Source organism: Gopherus evgoodei, chromosome 3, assembly GCF_007399415.2.
Source record: "Gopherus evgoodei ecotype Sinaloan lineage chromosome 3, rGopEvg1_v1.p, whole genome shotgun sequence".
In the NCBI taxonomy this organism is placed as follows: Eukaryota; Metazoa; Chordata; order Testudines; family Testudinidae; genus Gopherus; species Gopherus evgoodei.
Genome location: NC_044324.1, coordinates 7315662 through 7334321, shown reverse-complemented (window position 1 = coordinate 7334321; position 18660 = coordinate 7315662). Strand labels below are relative to the sequence as shown.

General features: G+C 44.2%; 1 protein-coding gene across 1 annotated transcript in view; it reads left to right on the top strand.

The window, feature by feature from the left end:
* The window catches only part of ACVR1B (activin A receptor type 1B), a 23888-nt gene extending 5228 nt beyond the window's left edge, over positions 1 to 18660 (top strand). The window contains exons 2-9 of the mRNA XM_030554891.1: positions 6332 to 6571; positions 8290 to 8538; positions 10473 to 10703; positions 11479 to 11646; positions 12588 to 12744; positions 13710 to 13834; positions 14526 to 14656; positions 15498 to 18660. Of these exons, the coding sequence (XP_030410751.1) occupies positions 6397 to 6571; positions 8290 to 8538; positions 10473 to 10703; positions 11479 to 11646; positions 12588 to 12744; positions 13710 to 13834; positions 14526 to 14656; positions 15498 to 15623 (1362 nt within the window). The 5' untranslated portion in view covers positions 6332 to 6396 and the 3' untranslated portion in view covers positions 15624 to 18660. The remainder of the gene's footprint in view (positions 1 to 6331; positions 6572 to 8289; positions 8539 to 10472; positions 10704 to 11478; positions 11647 to 12587; positions 12745 to 13709; positions 13835 to 14525; positions 14657 to 15497) is intronic.

Here is an 18660-nt window from a genome sequence, read left to right as displayed (position 1 = left end):
TCATTGTAGTGTATAGTGAAGGCCTGAAAGGCGCTTATTTCTTTTTCCGATGTGCGTGCATGCATGCATGCCTCTTAATGATAAAATATAAAGAAGCAACAGAGGGAGCAAATTGTTGTTTTCTTTGCAGGTCAACTTTAGCTTCTGTGTGTGTGTTTGCTGGTGTGGGTGGGCCTGCATACCTCATACAGATACTTGAGGCTTAATTCTTTTAGTAGGCATTCGAGAGTAGATACAGTTCCAGTGGTTGCAGGTGTGTTAGCTCTTGTGTTATGTAGATTGCTCTGAGAAGGGTTAAATGACATCCTTATTAAAAGGCTGCAAGAGCCTTGTCTACACTAGCCCACTAATAAGAGTCGAGTAGACCAGCTGGCAGGATTGACAAAACCATCCTGCCAGTACCAGAGATGGCACTACTGCTGCCCATAAAATCACAGAAATGTAGGACTCGGAGGGACCTTAGTAGGTCATCTAGTTCAGTTCTTTCACGGCAGTAGGGCTAAGTATTATGTAGACCATCCCTGCCAGTTGTTTGTCCTGTTCTTGAAAACCTCCAGTGACTGAAATTCACAACCTCCCTAGATATTTTATTCCAGTGCTAAACTACCCTTACAGTCAAGTTTTTCCTAATGTCTGACCTAAATCTGCCTTGCTGCAATTTAAGCCCATTACTACTTGTCCTGTCTTCAGTGGATAAGAACAACTTATCACCCTCCTTTTTATAACAACCTTTTCAGCACTTGAAGACTGTTATTGTGCCCCCCTTCCTCTTCTCCAGACTAAACAAGCCCAATTTTTTCACTTTTTCCTTGTAGGTCATGTTTTCTAGACCTTTAATCATTGTTCTTGCTCTCCTTTGGACTTTCTCCAGTTTGTCCACCTCTTTCCTGAAGTGTGGTGCCCAGTGCTGCACACAGTACTCCAGTTGAGGCCTTATCAGTGCTGAGTAGAGTGAAAGAATTCTTGTCTTGCTTACAACTTCCTGCTGATACATCCCAGAATGATGTTTGCTTTTTTTGCAACAGTATTACATTGTTGACTCACGTTTAGTTTCTGATCTCTTTAACCCTCAGATTCTTTTCTGCAGTATTCCTTCCTAGGCAGTCATTTCCCATTTTGTATTTGTGGAACTGATTATTCCTTTCTAAATGTAGTATTTTGCATTTGACCTTGTTGAATTTCATCCTGTTTTATTTCAGACCATTTCTCCTGTTTTGTCAAGATCATTTTGAATTCTAATCCTGTCCGAAGTGCTTGCAACCTTTCCCAGCCTGGTATCATCTGCCATCTTTCTTTCTCAAAAGTGATGGTGTTTCTGCCTAGATCTTTCAGTCCTCCTGAGAACATGAGCTGTTGCTCAGAGTCCATCAGTTCCAGCAGTGCTCGTATAGCTCTTGATTAAAATTCCTTTCATAAACTAAGCGATAAAAAGGGAGGATTCTTTAACTTTCTTCTAAATCCTCCTATTGCAGTGTTGATTGACTGCCTGTGTGCAATTAAAAAAAAAAAAATAGGAATGGAACTGGAGGAGCTCCCCTGCTCCTCCAATTGATGTCATGACCACCAGCATTCAGTTTTGGATTAAATCACAGTGACGGTTCACTTCAGCATAAATACAGATCTGATCTATCTTTTAGCGTGAGAACAAAGCTTTCATTCTGAGGTTCTGCAGCTTAGTTACACTTGTTTAAACAGCTTCCTTAGGGTTGGGTTTGTCTTTGAGCAGAATGTCAAAAAGACAGTGTATTGAACAGATATAACAGAATCCACTGCCAAGGTCTAGAGCACCTTTCATGCAAACTCATCCCTAGGCACTTTAGTGGAACTAAAGACACCAATTGTGCGAACTGTCATTTTGTTTTCTTTTGTCCAATTTTGTTTAGCCCAGTCAATTCTTCTGTTTAAGTAGATTATATATTTTGCTCAAAAAGAGCCTTTTCTTCAGAAAAAGATAGCTGTTAGTGTGAAAATTTCTTTTATTCAGTCATTTCTCCTTTTGACTTGCCCAAACATCCCCAGCTGCTCTCAGAATCTTGCTTTGAAAGGAGCTTGTGATCAGGTTTCAAATACCTGTTGGGTTTTGAACACTATCCAAGGTGAAAGAATTGTAGTTTTTCTTTTAGAAATACTGGATTTTGCTCCTGGTTTTATTGATGTAAGAAGAACTTTCCCTTCTGGTTAATCAGAACTTGAAATGCTAGAACTGCACGAGTTGCCTTGTAATTCTGTTTGTGCTGGCATCTCTTAATTCCCCTGTTTCCCTCCAGGCATCAATGCAGAGAGGCTCTGGAAAACAGCATCGGAGCCGTTATTGCTGCAGCTCCTACAGTTGGCCAATATGGGGCACTTGCAGAAGAACGATGTTCTAGCTGGCCATTTTGCTCTAAGGATAGCTGCATGCATCTGTATATGCAAGTACTGGACTTCTTCATAAAAGAGAAGAAGGGACACATTCAGACGTTTAGGAAGGGAAAGTAGTATAATGTTAGGAACGGGGTAGGAATTGGACTTCAGATTCTATTCCCAATTCTGGCACTGATTTGCTGTGTGGTCTGGGGCATTTTGCTTCCATTTACTTTTCTGTAAAATGGAGTTAAAGGTCACGTGCTGCATAGGGATCGTGAAGCGGAATGTTTGCAAAGTTTGAGGTCCTCTAATGAAAGGTGCAATAGAAGTGTATACATCTGTTCACTGAGAAATAACTTCCCTTACTCTCATACTGCTTTTATTCTAAAGGTTCCCAGATGTAAACACAAGAATCCCTTCATGTCACATGCCACTAAAATGCACAGCAATCTCTGGTGAGGAGGCTTGCAGCCAAGCTGGACGATCAGCACACAACAGCATGTGGACAAATCTTGGCCAGTGTCATTAGGGCACACCTTTTTACTTCTAAAATGTGAAATGCCACAGGATCGCTAATTTCCAGACGGAATGGAGAGGATTTATTTACAAAATTCCCTCTGCAGTTGGAAACACAAACATCACAGCCTTGTAGAGCCAGGGAACAAAACTAACTAGAAATAGAGTAAACCTAATGGTTTTAGTTTTGTGTCCAAGCTGAGTTAAATGTAAAAGAGAAACAGCATGAATGGAGAAAAATGTATTTAAATTCTCTGTTCATTGATAATCCATGATGTATTGGTAACATAGTGAAGGAAGCATTTCCCAAAGTTTATATTTAATTGTCCTTTTAATGATACCTGAAGGATGGAATGTGCCCCTTCTGCTTTCTCTTCTCTACAATGTTGTTTTTGTAACAACCCAGTAATAACAAACCTCGGTCTGCATGAATGTGGTCCTCAAAAGTGATTCACTTGGAATGAGACAGCATTCTAATGAGTGGTGGAAAATGAAGATCGGGAACTCAAGTTGTTTTGTCAAGCCAAACCTTAGTGATGGTTTTGCCTTTTTTAATAATAAAAGCAGGTCCCCTTTCAGCAGCATCTTATAGAAACAGTGCCTCTTGCCCATATCAGAATAGTCCAATCTAAGTCTTCAGTTTCTCTTTCCCACCCCCAAAATAGAAATGAGGCCTGTGGGTATCTATCTGTGCTAGACCCAGAACAGAAATGCTAAGGGTATGGCTACGCTCGGAACTTCAAAGTGCTGCCGCAGGAGCGCTGCCACGGCAGCGCTTTGAAGTGAGAGTGTGGTCGCAGCGCCAGCACTGGGAGTGAGCTCTCCCAGCGCTGCACGTACTCCACACCTTCATGGGGTTTAGCTTGCAGCGCTGGGAGCCGCGCTCCCAGTGCTGCGGCACTGTTTACACTGGCGCTTTGCAGCGCTGTATCTTGCAGCGCTCAGAGGTGTGTTTTTTTCACACCCCTGAGCATGAAAATTGCAGCGCTGTAAAGCACCAGTGTAGCCAAGCCCTAAGTTATGTTTGCCACTTATGAAGTGGTCTTGGGAAGAAAAGTCACTTTTTTTCATCAATTTTTAGTATTTAACTGGTCTTCAATCTCTTGTCCTATTTTACATTGTGTAGTTCTTGGTTCACACAAAATCAGTATCCAGTTTAATTTATCTAAATTGCTACAGCTGCCTCTGAGGTGGAATATGACAGCTGTTTAATAGCTCACAGCAACAGTTTGAAAGAGAAAATTAAGTGTCCTCTTGACACTTCAGGGAAAATACAGGGACTTCTAATGTAATTATCCAAATTAGGATTTAGCCAGGAATGCTGTCTTAATGTGTCATGAAATTATCATGACCATAAGTGATCAGGACCTGTTTTGCATTCTTGTCCACTACATTGGCGCTTTGGGTTTAGTGCTGATTCAGAAGGAGGAGATCCTTCTTGCAGCACCCTGGATTTTTGTAGGTCAGTATTTGGATAGAAAATATCTAATCTTGACCTACTTGGCTTGTTAAATCTGTTCATCCCCTGAGATTGTATAACTGAAGGCTGTGAGTTCCAGCCACACCTCAGGAAGGTGACTGACATTGGAGTGTGCAAAGTATGCTCCAGTGTGGTGACTTTTTTCTCATCCACAATATCTGTAAAGTGGGGGATAAAATCAACAGCAAATTCCTCCAGGTCTGTTTGAGTGGAGGACAGTTAACTGTTGCTCTCATTTATATACTTTAAACGTTACTTTAAACTTTCTGCCTTAAAAACCATCTCTGCAGCAGGTATGTACATGTTTCTGAATCCCTCCAGGAAGATGGGATATGATGAATGCCGAAGAAAGTAGTATATGATATTAAACGGTTCCCACCTTTCTTCCTAACATGGTTAAATTATCTTTGTTTCCTAGCATGGCATTGGCTAGGGATTTGGCTGCAGATTTTCAGGCAGCTTGAGAGAGAAATGATGACAGCTGGGAGGCTGAGATGTGAAAATCTCTCTTTGGAGTTTGTTTGGGTAAAGAGTGAAGGGATCTTTATCGATCGCAAGAAGCCAGAAATGTATTTAACCCAAGATAGTCTGGCAAATCAGAAAGCAGCTAGTGAAGAATTGACTGGCTCAGGAGAACATTAATAGGATGCAGAGCTTTTTGTCTCTTATCACCGATCTGAACCCGATCTTAGTTAGGAAAACCACGTTAGGTCACTGAACAGTTCTGTTCTGTGAAATAAGATGGTGAGTCTCAATCTGATCGGTAGTGGATGGATGTCCATGTTACAGTTGGGATGCTAGTTTGTAATCTCAGTGAAGGCTCAAGAACTAAGGGCACTGAACTCCTTCTCAACCCTAATGTGGCTCTCCCCCACCCCCAGGTCAGGTTTGGAACAGATTGGTGGAGAAGTATGCCTTGGTGCAGAACCTGTTCTAAGGATTGACAAGTCTTGAGACTCCAGCACTGTCTTTAATGAATAATAAATTCAATTAGAAAAACTATCTCTGAACCTTGACTCATGAATGGGGAATGGCTTAATAATTAGATGCTACCAGAAAAACAGACCCAATTTTTCAGCCCCCCCCCCCACCCCTCCCTTGTTAGCAGCTAAGACAGAGGCCCAGCCATTATGAATATATTTATCAGGAAATGGAATTGGCAGGGTAGTTGCCCCCTAAGACCCTCACCTTTCAGATTTTATGCACCATTTATAATTTCTTACCTTTTTAAGTGCCTCATTGGGGGTGGGGGCTGGCCTGGCCTAATTTCCATTGGCAGACTCCAGCATTGTTCAGTGGCAACTGTCTTCTGTAGCTGAATGCATGTCATCTATTGCAGGGGTGACCAACCTGTGGCTCCTTGTATAGGCACCGACTCCGGGATTGGAGCTACAGGCGCCAACTTTGGGTGCTCACTGCTCAACCCCTGGCTCTGCCACGGGCCCTTCCTGCACCCTCCGCTGAGCCTGCTGTGCCCTCACTCTACTCCCTCTGCCCCAGAGCCTCCTATATGCCATGAAACAGCTGATAAGAAGGGGTGGGGAGGTGCTGATCTGTGGGGCTGCCAGTGGGTGGGTGGCGCTGGGATTGAGGAGTGGGGGAGCTGACGGGGGGCTGCTGACGTATTACTGTGGCTCTTTGGCAACATACATTGGTAAATTCTGGCTCCTTATCAGGCTTGGGTTGGCCACCCCTGATCTCTGTTGCATGGCCTGAAAGTTGATCAGATTATCATGGGTGGCTCTTTGTGTTATGGAAATAGAGGGGGATGGGGAATCTATAATCCCCACTGCCTTCCAAAAAACCTAAAACAACCCTCTGTTCCCTAGCTTCTTGAAACATTCAGCTAATATTATTGGTCCCTTTTAGAGCCAGTTCTGTCTCAGCAAAACCTTAGAATGATCAGTGTCCGACCCCAATAGTAGAGGAGTTTCCCTGTTTAAAGCTCTCGTCAGTTTCAAGGAGGCTTCTGTGTCCTGATTTCTGCAGCTTTGATCTGTTCATGCTCCAACTGCAATCAAGCAAACTCCACGTGCAAAACAGATGGGGCTTGCATGGTCTCCATTTCCAACCTGGATGGAGTTGAGCACCACATCCGGACCTGCATCCCTAAAGCAGAGCTGATTCCTGCTGGAAAACCCTTCTACTGTCTGAGTTCAGAAGATCTGCGTAACACACATTGCTGCTATTCTGATTATTGCAACGAAATTGACCTAAGGGTACCCAGTGGTGAGTAAAGAAGTCCTCTGTCATCTCCTTGAAGATGGGGTACTGTCTAATAGAGCAGGGAGCCAGGACTCCTGAATCCTGTTCCCAGTTCTGCGACTAGCTTGCCTTTGTAAACATAGGCAATTTCTTCACATCTGCAAAAAGAGAATAGTGGTGGTCTACCTCCCAGAGGGTGGTGAAGCAGTTTAAGATCCTCTGATGATAGGCAAATATTATCACATTGCAGCATTCAGTTTGTAGGGTGGGAAGAAGCCTCTAAATTGGATTTGTTCTGATCTCTCCTTTGGTTCACCCACCTTCAAATGTTTGATGTGAACAAGACAGCATACATCTCTGACCTGATCAGCAGTGCGTATCCCCTCTTCCCCCTCCCCCCCAAAGGTCCTTTGAAAAATTTAAGTTCTTTCTGCTTGCTGCCACCCAGTCATGGATGTCCTGTCTCTGCATAGCGCTCTAAGCCGAGGACAGCCTGAGGTTGAGGTACAGACCCTGGGACTAGTCTAAGATCCCCCTTGAGTGGTATTGCAGTCTGCTCTTTAAGCAATAGAATTGCTCCCTGTGGGACTGAAACGTCTTTCAGTCATGAGCGTGGTTTTACACTTCAGAGTAAAATGAGGGAGATGCTTGAACTCTGAGTGCAAGCAATAGAAATAGACCTGCCCTGGAATGAGAGTGCTGGAAGAAATCTGACTTGTCAGAGTTCAAGGCCAGAAGGGACCACCATTGTCTAATCTGACCTCCTGTAATGCTCAGCAACCGCACACTAAACCCAGCAACCCATTCAGTCAAAGCTCTTGTGTCAGAGAAGGCACATGCTGCTTATCTCCCCCATTCTGGGCAGTTTCTCTGGGTTCTCATGAACTGCAGAATGGTACCATCATCCATCAAGATAGGAGGGGAATTCTATTTTTTTTTTCTGTTTAGCTCAAACCCTTCACCAGTTGTTGGTTTTTAAAGACTCATTAGCTGTTACATGTGGGGAATAATTCCTTCCTCCTTCACTATAATTTTTATTAAGAAAGTTGGCTTTGATGGTAGCCAACTTAATGCTTTAGCTGTAGTGCTGAGTGAAGGCAATGACCAATTTATTTTGAGGGGAAGGTGGGAAGGAGTGCTTTGCCGTGAACTTAAGTGATCATCTGACTGATTAGCCAGTAGTGACTGTGTTGGGAGAGAGCAACACATCCAGGCCTAGAGCAGAAAGCTAGGTTAATTCAAGACAGAGCCTCCTGGGCGAGAATAAAAGGGAAGTTGAGGTGCACAGGGCCCCTCATACACAAAGCTGCCATTCCTCATATAAGTGAGGTGTATTCTGTGCTTAGATGGAAGATGCACTGCAGACTGGTCTTCTGAAATTGTTTGGTTACATTTTTTGGTTCCAATATAGTCTCACTTCATGACCTAAAATACACTAAAGTAAACCCTAAACTGGGCGCTCAAGTGGGGTCAACTGCTTCTTGCAGTTTCAGTAAAAGTGATGACCTTCCTCATCTGTTATTCCTTCCCAACCTGTTTATTTCTGCTTTGCAATAGCTAGTGGATTAATGTTGCTGCTTGGAGTGTCCTTTACAAAGTCCTGAGACAGAGTTAAAGTAGTTTGGGCTCTAAGAGAAGGAGTTAGGGACTCTTGCCTACAAGGTTTCGTGTGTGTGTGTATGTGTATGTATATAACGGAATCAGGTTGTGCTTAAAATGTTTTTTCTCTCCTACCACTAAAGGTCACGTGAAAGAGAACGAATCTCAGTCTAGCTGGGGCCCTGTGGAGTTAGTAGCAGTGATTGCAGGGCCTGTCTTCCTTTTGTTTGTCGTCATGATTGTAGTGGTTTTCGTCTTTTATCACCACCAACGAGTTTATCACAATCGTCAGCGGTTGGACATGGAAGATCCCTCTTGTGAAATGTGTCTGTCCAAGGATAAGACTCTGCAGGATCTAGTTTATGATCTCTCCACTTCTGGCTCTGGCTCAGGTACTAAGCTGCTTTTGTTTTGGAAATAATAAATGACATGTGATTGTAATGGAATCCTGTATTCTGAAGTGCTCATTACCAGGGTATATATGTTCTAATATTAGATCATTGGCGATCCTTCCTTATGTACGGTCTTGAGTTGTAATGGGGCACTGGTGTGTGTTCTTAATCTAAGTGTGCATTAGACAGTGAAGCCAGTGGCCCAGTATCAGCACGTGGATACTTTGGCTATGGCAATTGTAAAATGCATAAGAGATACAGCACTCTATCATCATTGAGTCATTTGGCATTTACCTAAAGTCATCTGTGTGGATTTCAGTATATAAACTAGATCCTACCCAGGAAACACTTCCATCTACCTGTTAATGCAACATCAGATTTAGCTGTCCCTGCTTTCTGTTGTGAACTGGTGATACCTTACCTTGACTCAGGATACAGTACATCTGGTTCATGTGAGTGGTGTTTAGTTCTGTAACCAATTTTGAATTTTTAACAAACTTCACTGCACGTCTACAGGTTACCAGCTTTCAAATGATACTATCTTCATCAAAGCGGGTGGAGAAATGGATGAGTCTCTTTATAGAAATTGCATCAGAGTTAGGAAACTAGTATATAGATTTTACGTTTATATAGCACCCTTCAACCCAAAGAATCCCCAAGAAATGTGTAAATGAACTACCCACAAGGTTCACTTCCTGGGCACTTATGTGAATCCTCTCTGGGGTGGAATTGTGTGCTGTTAAACTACACAACACTGTACGACAGGTTGGGACAAGAAATGAATTGTATATCCCATCAGCATTCTGCCTCCACAGATTACCCCTGCAATGTAACTTACCCAGGTAGGCATTTGGCCAGAACATAAGCATTAATACCGTCTCTCATGTGCAAAGTGTGCTTATGGGATCTTTAATGACCAGAGCTAGTCAGGACTCTAACTTTTTGTGTCTTGCCTGAAGGACTGCACCTACAGCAGTGTAATAGTCCCTTAACAAATGCTGTGATGTTGCTTATTTTAGTGCTGTCTCTCCACTTCTTACATATAGCCTCCCAATGTTCCTTAGAGAACTCTCCCCCTGTGAGCAGTGACTCTGCTCAGCTTACAAGATCTGATGGGATCACAGCACAAGGTGGTATCCTAGGTCTTGGCCCAAAGTGATTTGGAACAGCTAAGAAATTGCAGGACTCTTGTTGTGTAAATCCACTAAGACTTTTTAGGTCTGTATAAGTGTGTATTGACTTGTTGGTATTCTTGTAGAGAGAAAGCTAGCCATTTGATTTTTCTGATTTGCCACTGCTGATGAAAGACCTTACATGTTGTTCCTGTTGTAGCAGGTTTAGGGTAACTTTGTTTAGAAATTATATTTTATTTCCTTTTGACAAAGATGGTCCAACATGCATCTGGTTGCTCAGATAGTGTACCGATGAGCACAGCAGAAGAACCTGTATAGAATAGTACTTGGGCTCCAGTCGGAATAACTGGTTACAGAACATGGGGCAGGATTGTTCTGCAGAATATTGTCCACAGAATTTTGTTGATCTGAATAAAAACTGAGCTCTTGGAGAAGTGTTTTGAAGTGATCAGTGACTTAGTGACAGTGAATGATTGGCAGTGGGGAGAGAACAATAACAGTCTGATTCATATGTTGGAAGAAAGGCCAAGGATGAGAATGATCTTCTTCTTTTCCGATCACTGTTCCCAAATCAGTGAGGGAGGGACATGAAATTTTCTAGTTGTGAAAACTTGTACTTGTGGGCCAAAACTCTTCCTTCCCTGGCAGAATGAATTATGGTTCTTAGGTACCACGGCAGTGAATCTTGGGTTTTTATTTGGACTGCTAAATACAATCAAATCAAACCCAGACAACCCTAAATCTTGCAGCATCTCTCGAGTGTCCCTCATCTGAATTCTTCTTTCAATCTTTTGCCCACAGGTTTGCCACTCTTTGTCCAGCGAACTGTGGCTCGAACGATTGTCCTGCAGGAGATCATTGGAAAAGGCCGCTTTGGGGAGGTGTGGCGTGGCAGGTGGCGTGGAGGTGATGTGGCTGTGAAAATCTTCTCTTCACGGGAAGAGCGCTCCTGGTTTAGGGAAGCAGAAATATACCAGACTGTCATGTTGCGACATGAGAACATCTTGGGGTTTATTGCTGCCGATAACAAAGGTAAAAATGCCTCTCAGCCTTCAGAGCCAAAGCACTAATGGCCATAGGTTCCTCAGAGTTCCGTGTTCTAGTATAGGATTTACTTTTTTTAATGAAATAAATGAAGAAAGCCATCAATATATTTGTAAAGTATTACGATCATTTCCCCAAATTATAAAAATAGCTGGCTATCATTAAAAACTATTAAAGCTGTCAGTGTGACATAATTTGTTACAAAGGAAGCTTGCATAATAGTTGAATGCACGAGAGTATTCAGGCGACTTCACGTTTTAATGTAAGATAAATTATTTATTAAAACATTCTTAACATGGTCAGTTCTGCTCTTCACTTTTTTCCAGTTAATCGAAGTATTTGCTAGATCAAAATAATTCTAATAATTTAATTCAGTTAAAACAGGGATAGAGAACAGCCTGACCTGTGCACTGAAATGCTTAGCAGCACTTCCTTTGTCCCTGAGTATGGGCTTAATCCACAGAACTCACCTTCTTGCTGAGAAGTATCCGTAAAATTGCTGCTGTCACTAGCAGAAACATTGCGTCATTCATAGTAGAAGCTATTGAAGCAGTGACAGGTAATGTGAAAAGCTGCTTGGGAAATGTACTAAATATATATAGCACTAAGGTGCCAGAAGTAATCATTATACTTGGCCTTGCAGTTCTTCCTGGGTCTGCTCAGACTTGCTATCGACCTAATCTGGCAGCTCTTCCTATGTTTGTTCAAAATGCATCGTAAGTGCTGATGTTATGCTGCTCTCTCCCCTTTTCTCTTGCTGCAGATAACGGGACTTGGACTCAGCTGTGGCTTGTCTCTGATTACCATGAGCATGGCTCTCTATTTGATTACCTCAACAGATACACAATGACCATTGAGGGAATGATTAAACTGGCCTTGTCTGCTGCCAGTGGCTTGGCACACCTACATATGGAGATTGTGGGGACCCAGGGTAAGAGGGTGCTAGCAAAGTATCCTAAACATGAACTGGACAGTCTTCGGAGAGACTAAAGCAGGAAAGGTGAAGACAGAAATATGGGGCTTGTATGATGCACAGGGTGCCTTGTACTGAGAGAGAGATGGAATCTAATCATAAAATGAAAGGGGAAAAGTGCCTTAAGGCTCTGAGGACTGAATCTAGGCCAGTTTGGTCTTGACCAAAAGTCATTGAAACGAGTTAGTCTTGGTCCAGCTCCTGTTAGACAGGTGTCCATATCTCATGTGCGCGCACACACATTTAACTCCTCTGGTTGGGATGGGGAGCACAGAAGAGGTTTGCATAGGCAATGGCAGAGCAAAACAGATTGTAAACTCTTCAGAGCAGGGATTCTGTCTGTGTGTGGATGAGAGACCTGGTGCAGTTTAAATAGTACTTGGAGGGTATATGGAAGCTCTTTAGTGTTTTTAGCACCTTTCACTGGTACAGAGCTTAATTTAAATAAGAGACTGGGAAGAAGAATAGGGCTGCAGATCCTACTGTACATAGAGATGTTAAGATTCAAATTCACTCTGGATTTGATGACAGCCTCAGTCGCTCCATTTTCTGCGTTCAGCTCATCTGCACTGATCAGATACATTAAGGCCTGGTCTACACAGTCAGAGGTGGGGTGGGGTGGAAATCAATCTAAGATATGTCAACTTCAGCTATGAGAATAGTGTAGCTGAAGTTGACGTATCTTAGATTGACTGACTGACTTTGCGTCCTCGCGGCGTGGGATCGACGGCTGCCGCTCCCCATCGACTCCATTTCTGCCTCTCGCCCTGGTGGAGTTCCAGAGTCGACGGGGAGCATGTTTGGGGATCGATCACTACCCACCAATCCGGTGGGTAGTGTAGACCTACCCTAAGGTGGGAGAGGAAAATCTGCTATTGAGACTTATTTTACTCCATCAGGAAAACCAGGGATTGCGCACAGGGACTTGAAATCCAAGAACATCCTTGTGAAGAAGAACGGCATGTGTGCCATTGCTGACCTGGGTCTGGCTGTCCGGCATGATTCTGTTACCGATACCATTGATATTGCACCAAATCAAAGGGTTGGAACCAAACGGTAGGGAGAGGGCTCAGCTGTATTCCTGGTCAAGGCTCAGTGCTATCAGAATGAGGGTCTAGAACAGCAGTTCTCAAGCCACGTGTGGTGTGCTTAAAAAATAAATTTTTTTTTTTTTGCTGCTGTGGTCTGAAAGGGGATAGGGCTAGCTGAAGGGAAGACAGCATCTGGCAGCCTGCTGGAGTGCTCCTGGCAGCAGGGGGCTGGGGAGTGCTGCAGCGGGGCAGGGTGTGGGAGAATGGGTTGCTGGGCAGGTTTGCAGGGAGGGGAGGCACTGGGAACTAGGGGTTTGTGGGGATGCTGTAGCATCCCCAGGTTTTAGGCTGTGGGGTGGAGACTCTGGTCCTCGCTGCCTAGCCCTGCTCTGTGGAAGGGTCTCTGAGCAGGGGGTGCTGGACATAGGGGACTGTGGTTCTCAAGCTGCAGCCCACAGTGATAAATTGGTTGAGAACCACTGGTATAGAAAACGTGAGAGCCTTACTGGGGATTTTTAGTGTTTCTGTCTTACGCATTGGCAGGGTTTCCAGAATAACAAAGGAGAATATTTAGTGGGTTTTTTATTTATGAATAAATAATCTAGGTTTGAGGTACTTGAGCAGTCACAGCCTACTGTCTCTTCCCTCTGCTTATGTTCTTCCATCCTCCCTCACCTCCATCCCAGCCTTGGGGGTCGTTGCTATCCTTGCCTCAGTGCATCTCTGACCATTCCTGTCTCCCTATTTCACCCCTCTTTCTTTTGGGGTTTTTGTTGTGGATTATTGTTCTATTTGCTCTCTTAACACAGTGCCTGCTTCTGTCTGCATCAGTGGCCTTAGTTTGATTTTTATTGTCTAACTTCTGTGCAGCATCCAAGCACTGTATCTGGTAACACATGTTGTGTACAATAAACATGGAGAATTCATCACTGATAGTCTTCTAGAGAGTCCCTCTGACAAGGAAATTACTTTGTTTTTTCTTTGCTGCAGATACATGGCCCCTGAGGTCTTGGATGAAACCATTAACATGAAGCATTTTGATTCATTTAAATGTGCTGATATCTATGCCCTTGGCCTGGTCTATTGGGAGATTGCTCGTAGGTGCGGTTCAGGAGGTAATATGCTCTCAGCTTCTTCTCCCCACTGCTGTCTTCCCCCCCGCCCCCCCCAAAAAAACCCAAAAAAACCACCTCACAACCCTTGTCTTTGACTTAACTGAGGCCTGAAGTTAGAGAATAACTTGTCCTCCAGGCAGTCGTGGAGATTGCATTTACCCCTGTATCCTGGGACTATTGCAATGTCCCCCAAGAGTATGGCCACCAAGATGGTGGTAGCGTCGGGAAGACTCCAGACTGCTCATAGACCAGGCATGTGAGAGGTGACGGGTAGCTGTGCTGTTGGTGGCACACCTATTTCTTTAGCCAAACCTTAGAGCAGGAAGTGGTGTTGCTGATTCAGTACATAAGTTGCTTCCCTATGAATCAGTGACACTGAACCAGTGTCAGCGTATAGTAGTGGATGGGGGCAGGGATGGGCATCCTGTTGTAAGTGCCGTCTTTCATATCCACTAAGTCCTGAGCACTTGTGGTCAGTACACATATCTTGGCCCTTTTCCCAGGAGGAGGGGAGACGCTAACCCCAGTGGCCTAACCTAATCCCAGTTTAATTACTTGCATTCTGCTTCCCTGAATTGCTGACTCTTCCCTTTTGTAAGTCATGTCATCCGGGCCAGGGTTATTGTAGCTCTGGGGAAAGTGGTAGTGATTTCCATTCTCTGTGAATGACATTTTTCCTTCCCATGCTTAGGTATCCATGAAGAATATCAACTCCCATATTATGACCTTGTGCCCTCTGACCCCTCCATTGAGGAGATGCGGAAGGTTGTGTGTGATCAGAAGCTGCGCCCCAACATCCCTAACTGGTGGCAGAGTTATGAGGTAGGATCTGTCGTCTTCCTTTGAGCCTAAAGGAAATGCATTATCCACTGAATAGGTGAAGTTTAGATTCAGGCCTGGACTGAGTTCCAAATTCAGTAAGCATGGAGGCTGGATTTCCCTACTCCAGCCAGGAGTGACTGGTTCCTCCAGTGTGGGTTTGGGGTCCATGGACAGAATCAGTGTGGGGAAGTCCAGTGAGAAAGTGAATGTGGAGACTTGAGGATCCCATGTGAGGCTAGAGAGTAGGTGGTCACTCCTGCACTCCAACGGTGGAGAAGGCCAGAGGTGTGTTCCAAGCACTTGGATAGCAGGTCAGTTTTGAGTCCATTGTGTTCCATCCGCGTTGCATATGATGGAAATCGGATGAGTGGTTAATAATATTGAGTGAACTTTGCTCTTGGGCTGTTAAAGTAACTGCTCTTCCTCTTAATGCTTGGCTTTTTCAGAGCACTGTACAAATGTTAGGTAATGCTCAGAACAACCTCGCTGTCACCATTATGCAGACGGGGTGAAACAGTAGAGTCTCACTGCAGTTGCTAATGGTCCATGTCCTTACCAAAACTAGCAGTAATGCATTCCCATGTTGCTGGAATGGCTAAGAATCAGATGGCCTGTGAAGAGACTCTGTAGAAGGGACATCCCTCCAGGTGAAGGGTGGCATGGGGAGCTTGCATTGTGCTGCCCATGCTGTGCCTATTCTGGGGATAAGCAAAGGGCTTCAGTCTTGGCACAGTTGCGCCAGCCCCTTCCACAAGCATTGGGTTCACTTTAAAATGTTAGAGAGTTCAGTTCCTTCTGCTGAGAGGGAAAGGGCTGACATTTCTCTCCGTTTCCTGGCCAGGCGTTACGAGTGATGGGCAAGATGATGCGTGAGTGCTGGTATGCCAATGGTGCAGCTCGGCTAACGGCCCTTCGCATTAAGAAAACACTCTCACAGCTCAGCATCCAGGAAGATGTGAAGATCTAGCCCACAAGCTGCAGCATGAGGAAGCTGCCCAAAAGCTGCCATGATAGTTGACGAGATTGAGGCCTACCTCGTGTTTCTACCCAACCTACTGCTACTGACCAGACCGTGTGACCTATGGGCTGCAAGCTAGGGAGGACAGAGCCTATTAAAAGAAATGTTCTTTTCCTGGTTTGGGTATGAAACAAACAGAACCCTTTTATAACCACCTCCTGACAGCGTGGAGACTTGAGGGATCTGTGTGGGTGGATCTCGCTATGACCATCACTTTTTGTTTCTTTGATGGAAATCCCTGTGTAGTCCAGTGAATATGGCACGTTCGTTGGGAAGCATTCAGGGCCTGGGAGTAGGGAGGGACAGGGACGGTGGTATTGCCATACCTGCAGGCTTTCCAGGAACTGGCACAGACACACAGAAGAGGCATTGGCTTCATGAAATCATTTCTCCTTCTTTTGAGCTTGAAAAATTCAAAAAGCCAGACTGGCTGTGTGTGTGTGTGCGTGCAAGTGTGTGCATGTGCAAAGCCATGTGTGCCCTGTGCCTGCTTAGTCCCCCTTAGATGTGCAGAGTATCTGCTTGTAGGTTTGCACATTCCTGTTTGTGTTTTTCTGTGCATGTGCAAGTCTGAAGTACTGGTGCCTTGCCTGTCCAGTAGTGAACATTATCTAGCTTGAACAGGCTACTTACAGCCAGATCTTCTTTCTCCTGGAGCAGGGCTCTGTCCTGCCAGCTGTACACCAGCTGCAGGAACTTTCTGTCAAGTTGCCTCACTGCCATCCCTCTCCTTTTTAAAGCAGGGTACTGATTTTTGTCCCTGAAATTTTAAGCTTTTGTTTTGAGAACCCTGGTTTGTAATGTGTGGTAGTATGGAAGGATTGCCTTGCCAGAGGAGCCATCCGTGGGAGGGATGCAAAGGAGAGAAGAGGCGTGTCTCAGAGATTGGAGCTGGCGCTCCCCCTGGGTGGAGGAGACCAGGCCACAGGGACATGCAGGATATCAGCCTCTTAGGAGCATAACCCATGGATCTCTCAAAGGGCTTTGGCAGGAACACTCTAGAACTTGGAGCCAAGCATAAGGTCTGATCTGTGAAGATCTCTGTGCCCACAAAAACAATTGTGCACAGCACCTCTCAAGGAACACTCGGCACACTGCAGGATCTGACCATTGGTGACTAGGATTGGAAATACATGTCCATCTTTTAAATATACATATATAAATATCTCCTATTCTGGAAGCAGCTGTGTATAACTCTTTGGGTGGGGTAGGGAGGGGGTAACTGCATGAATCTTATTTTAATTGAATAACCAGTCAGGGTGAAGTAGAATTGATTTGAATGTTGCCTAGTGAGTGTTAGAAATAGCCCAGGGCTGAGTCCTGTGTCTGAACTGAATGCAGCATTAAAGACAACATTAGAAGGCTGGGTTGTGTGATGGTTAGGGTGTTATCTGTGCTATGTGACTCTGAAGCCATAACTTTTAACTGGAGTGCATTTGATTATTTTTTATTTGATTCGGAGGGTCTGGATTTTAACTTTTTTTAATATTGTTAATTTTTATATGAGAAGAGAAACAATCTATAATTACCTCTCAACCTCTTTGTTTGTAAAGAAATCACTGCAAAAAAAGGAAAAAAAAATGCAAATACACACAGCCGAATTTACACTGGAACTTTCTACTCGAACCTTGAGCCTGCTCTGTAAGGTGAGCGTTTATCTCTTCTCTGGTTCGCAGGTGGTGGTTGTTTTTTTGTTTTTTTTTAAGACTTTCTGTTCTCACTGTCTGTGTGTCTCTCTTCCCTCAGGCCCCCATCCCATCTGTGATTTAGATCCCTCAAATGAGGAGTCTTGCATTGTGTTTGGAGCCATTTTGCATTCTTCCCTTGCTTTTAAATGACAGGCAGGACAGAGCTGCTCCCTGCCTGCAGTGGTCTGTATCTTAGACCCTTGGTTCATGCAGCAGTGTACGTGGTTGGTGAATGTACAGCTTTCCCTTCTGATTTGTTCTGATATTTCTCAGCCAGAAATTACTGCATCTCCAGTGTGACTTGTTACTTACCGAACCCTTCTTCTGCATTGAGAAACCAGGGTGGTGTGTGCCTTAAAAATACCTACAAGAAAGACTCGTCAGCTACTGTAGCGGGACCGTTAGGATGAGACTTGTGCAGGGGCTGGGGAGGAAGTGTGAGGAACTGAAATAAACGGCCACAGAGAGGCCCATCACACTGATAAGCAGGGGTTGCCATCTGGTCTTCCCATGAGCATTAAGAAAATTCTCCCTCCAGAGCACAAGGTCTCCAGTTCCATTAGCTGTCCAAAGACTTTCTTTGAAACTAATTCAACAATTTAACTCCTTGGTTGATTCGCTCCGCCACCCCCAACAGTAGCCACACATGTACCTGCCTCAATACCATATCAAACAGCACATGCCAGCGTGTCTGGAAGGGATTGGTATCACCTTGTGATAAGGATTATGAAACATACTCAGTTCATAGGTACAGATAAGATCGGTCAAACCCTGGCTGGACCCTCTGAGATGGGAATAACAATGTAGCATTTATACGGCACTTCTCATGCAAATGTGCAAGAGCGGTGTGTGCAAACCTTACTTAGCTGACTTGTCGCAAATCTAGGGATCACTTTGCCCAGCACTGAAATGCAGCCTTGTCTGAAGTGAGACACACCAGCTGTTTTAGCAGCATACGGTAACAAAACAGTTGGGTTTAGGCTTTTGGTTCAACCAGGGTAGGTTTTCAGGTTGATCAATGGATCAAACTGGGGAAGGGTTTCAGGTCAAAGCTTGTGCCTCTAGTCTCTGACACAAGATGAATGGATGGTACTCTGGCTTCAGAACAGATCTTTCTGGGTATTTATCTGCCCCCTTTCTCTGTATGTTTTATTAGAAAAGGACTGTAAAATAGTCACTTAGACACTTTACCTCTTCAGTATGCAAATGTAAATACATTGTAATATAGGAAATCTTGTGTTTAATATAAGAACAAGCTGTCCAATTTCTGCTGTACATGATTAAAGTTTGTTTTATTC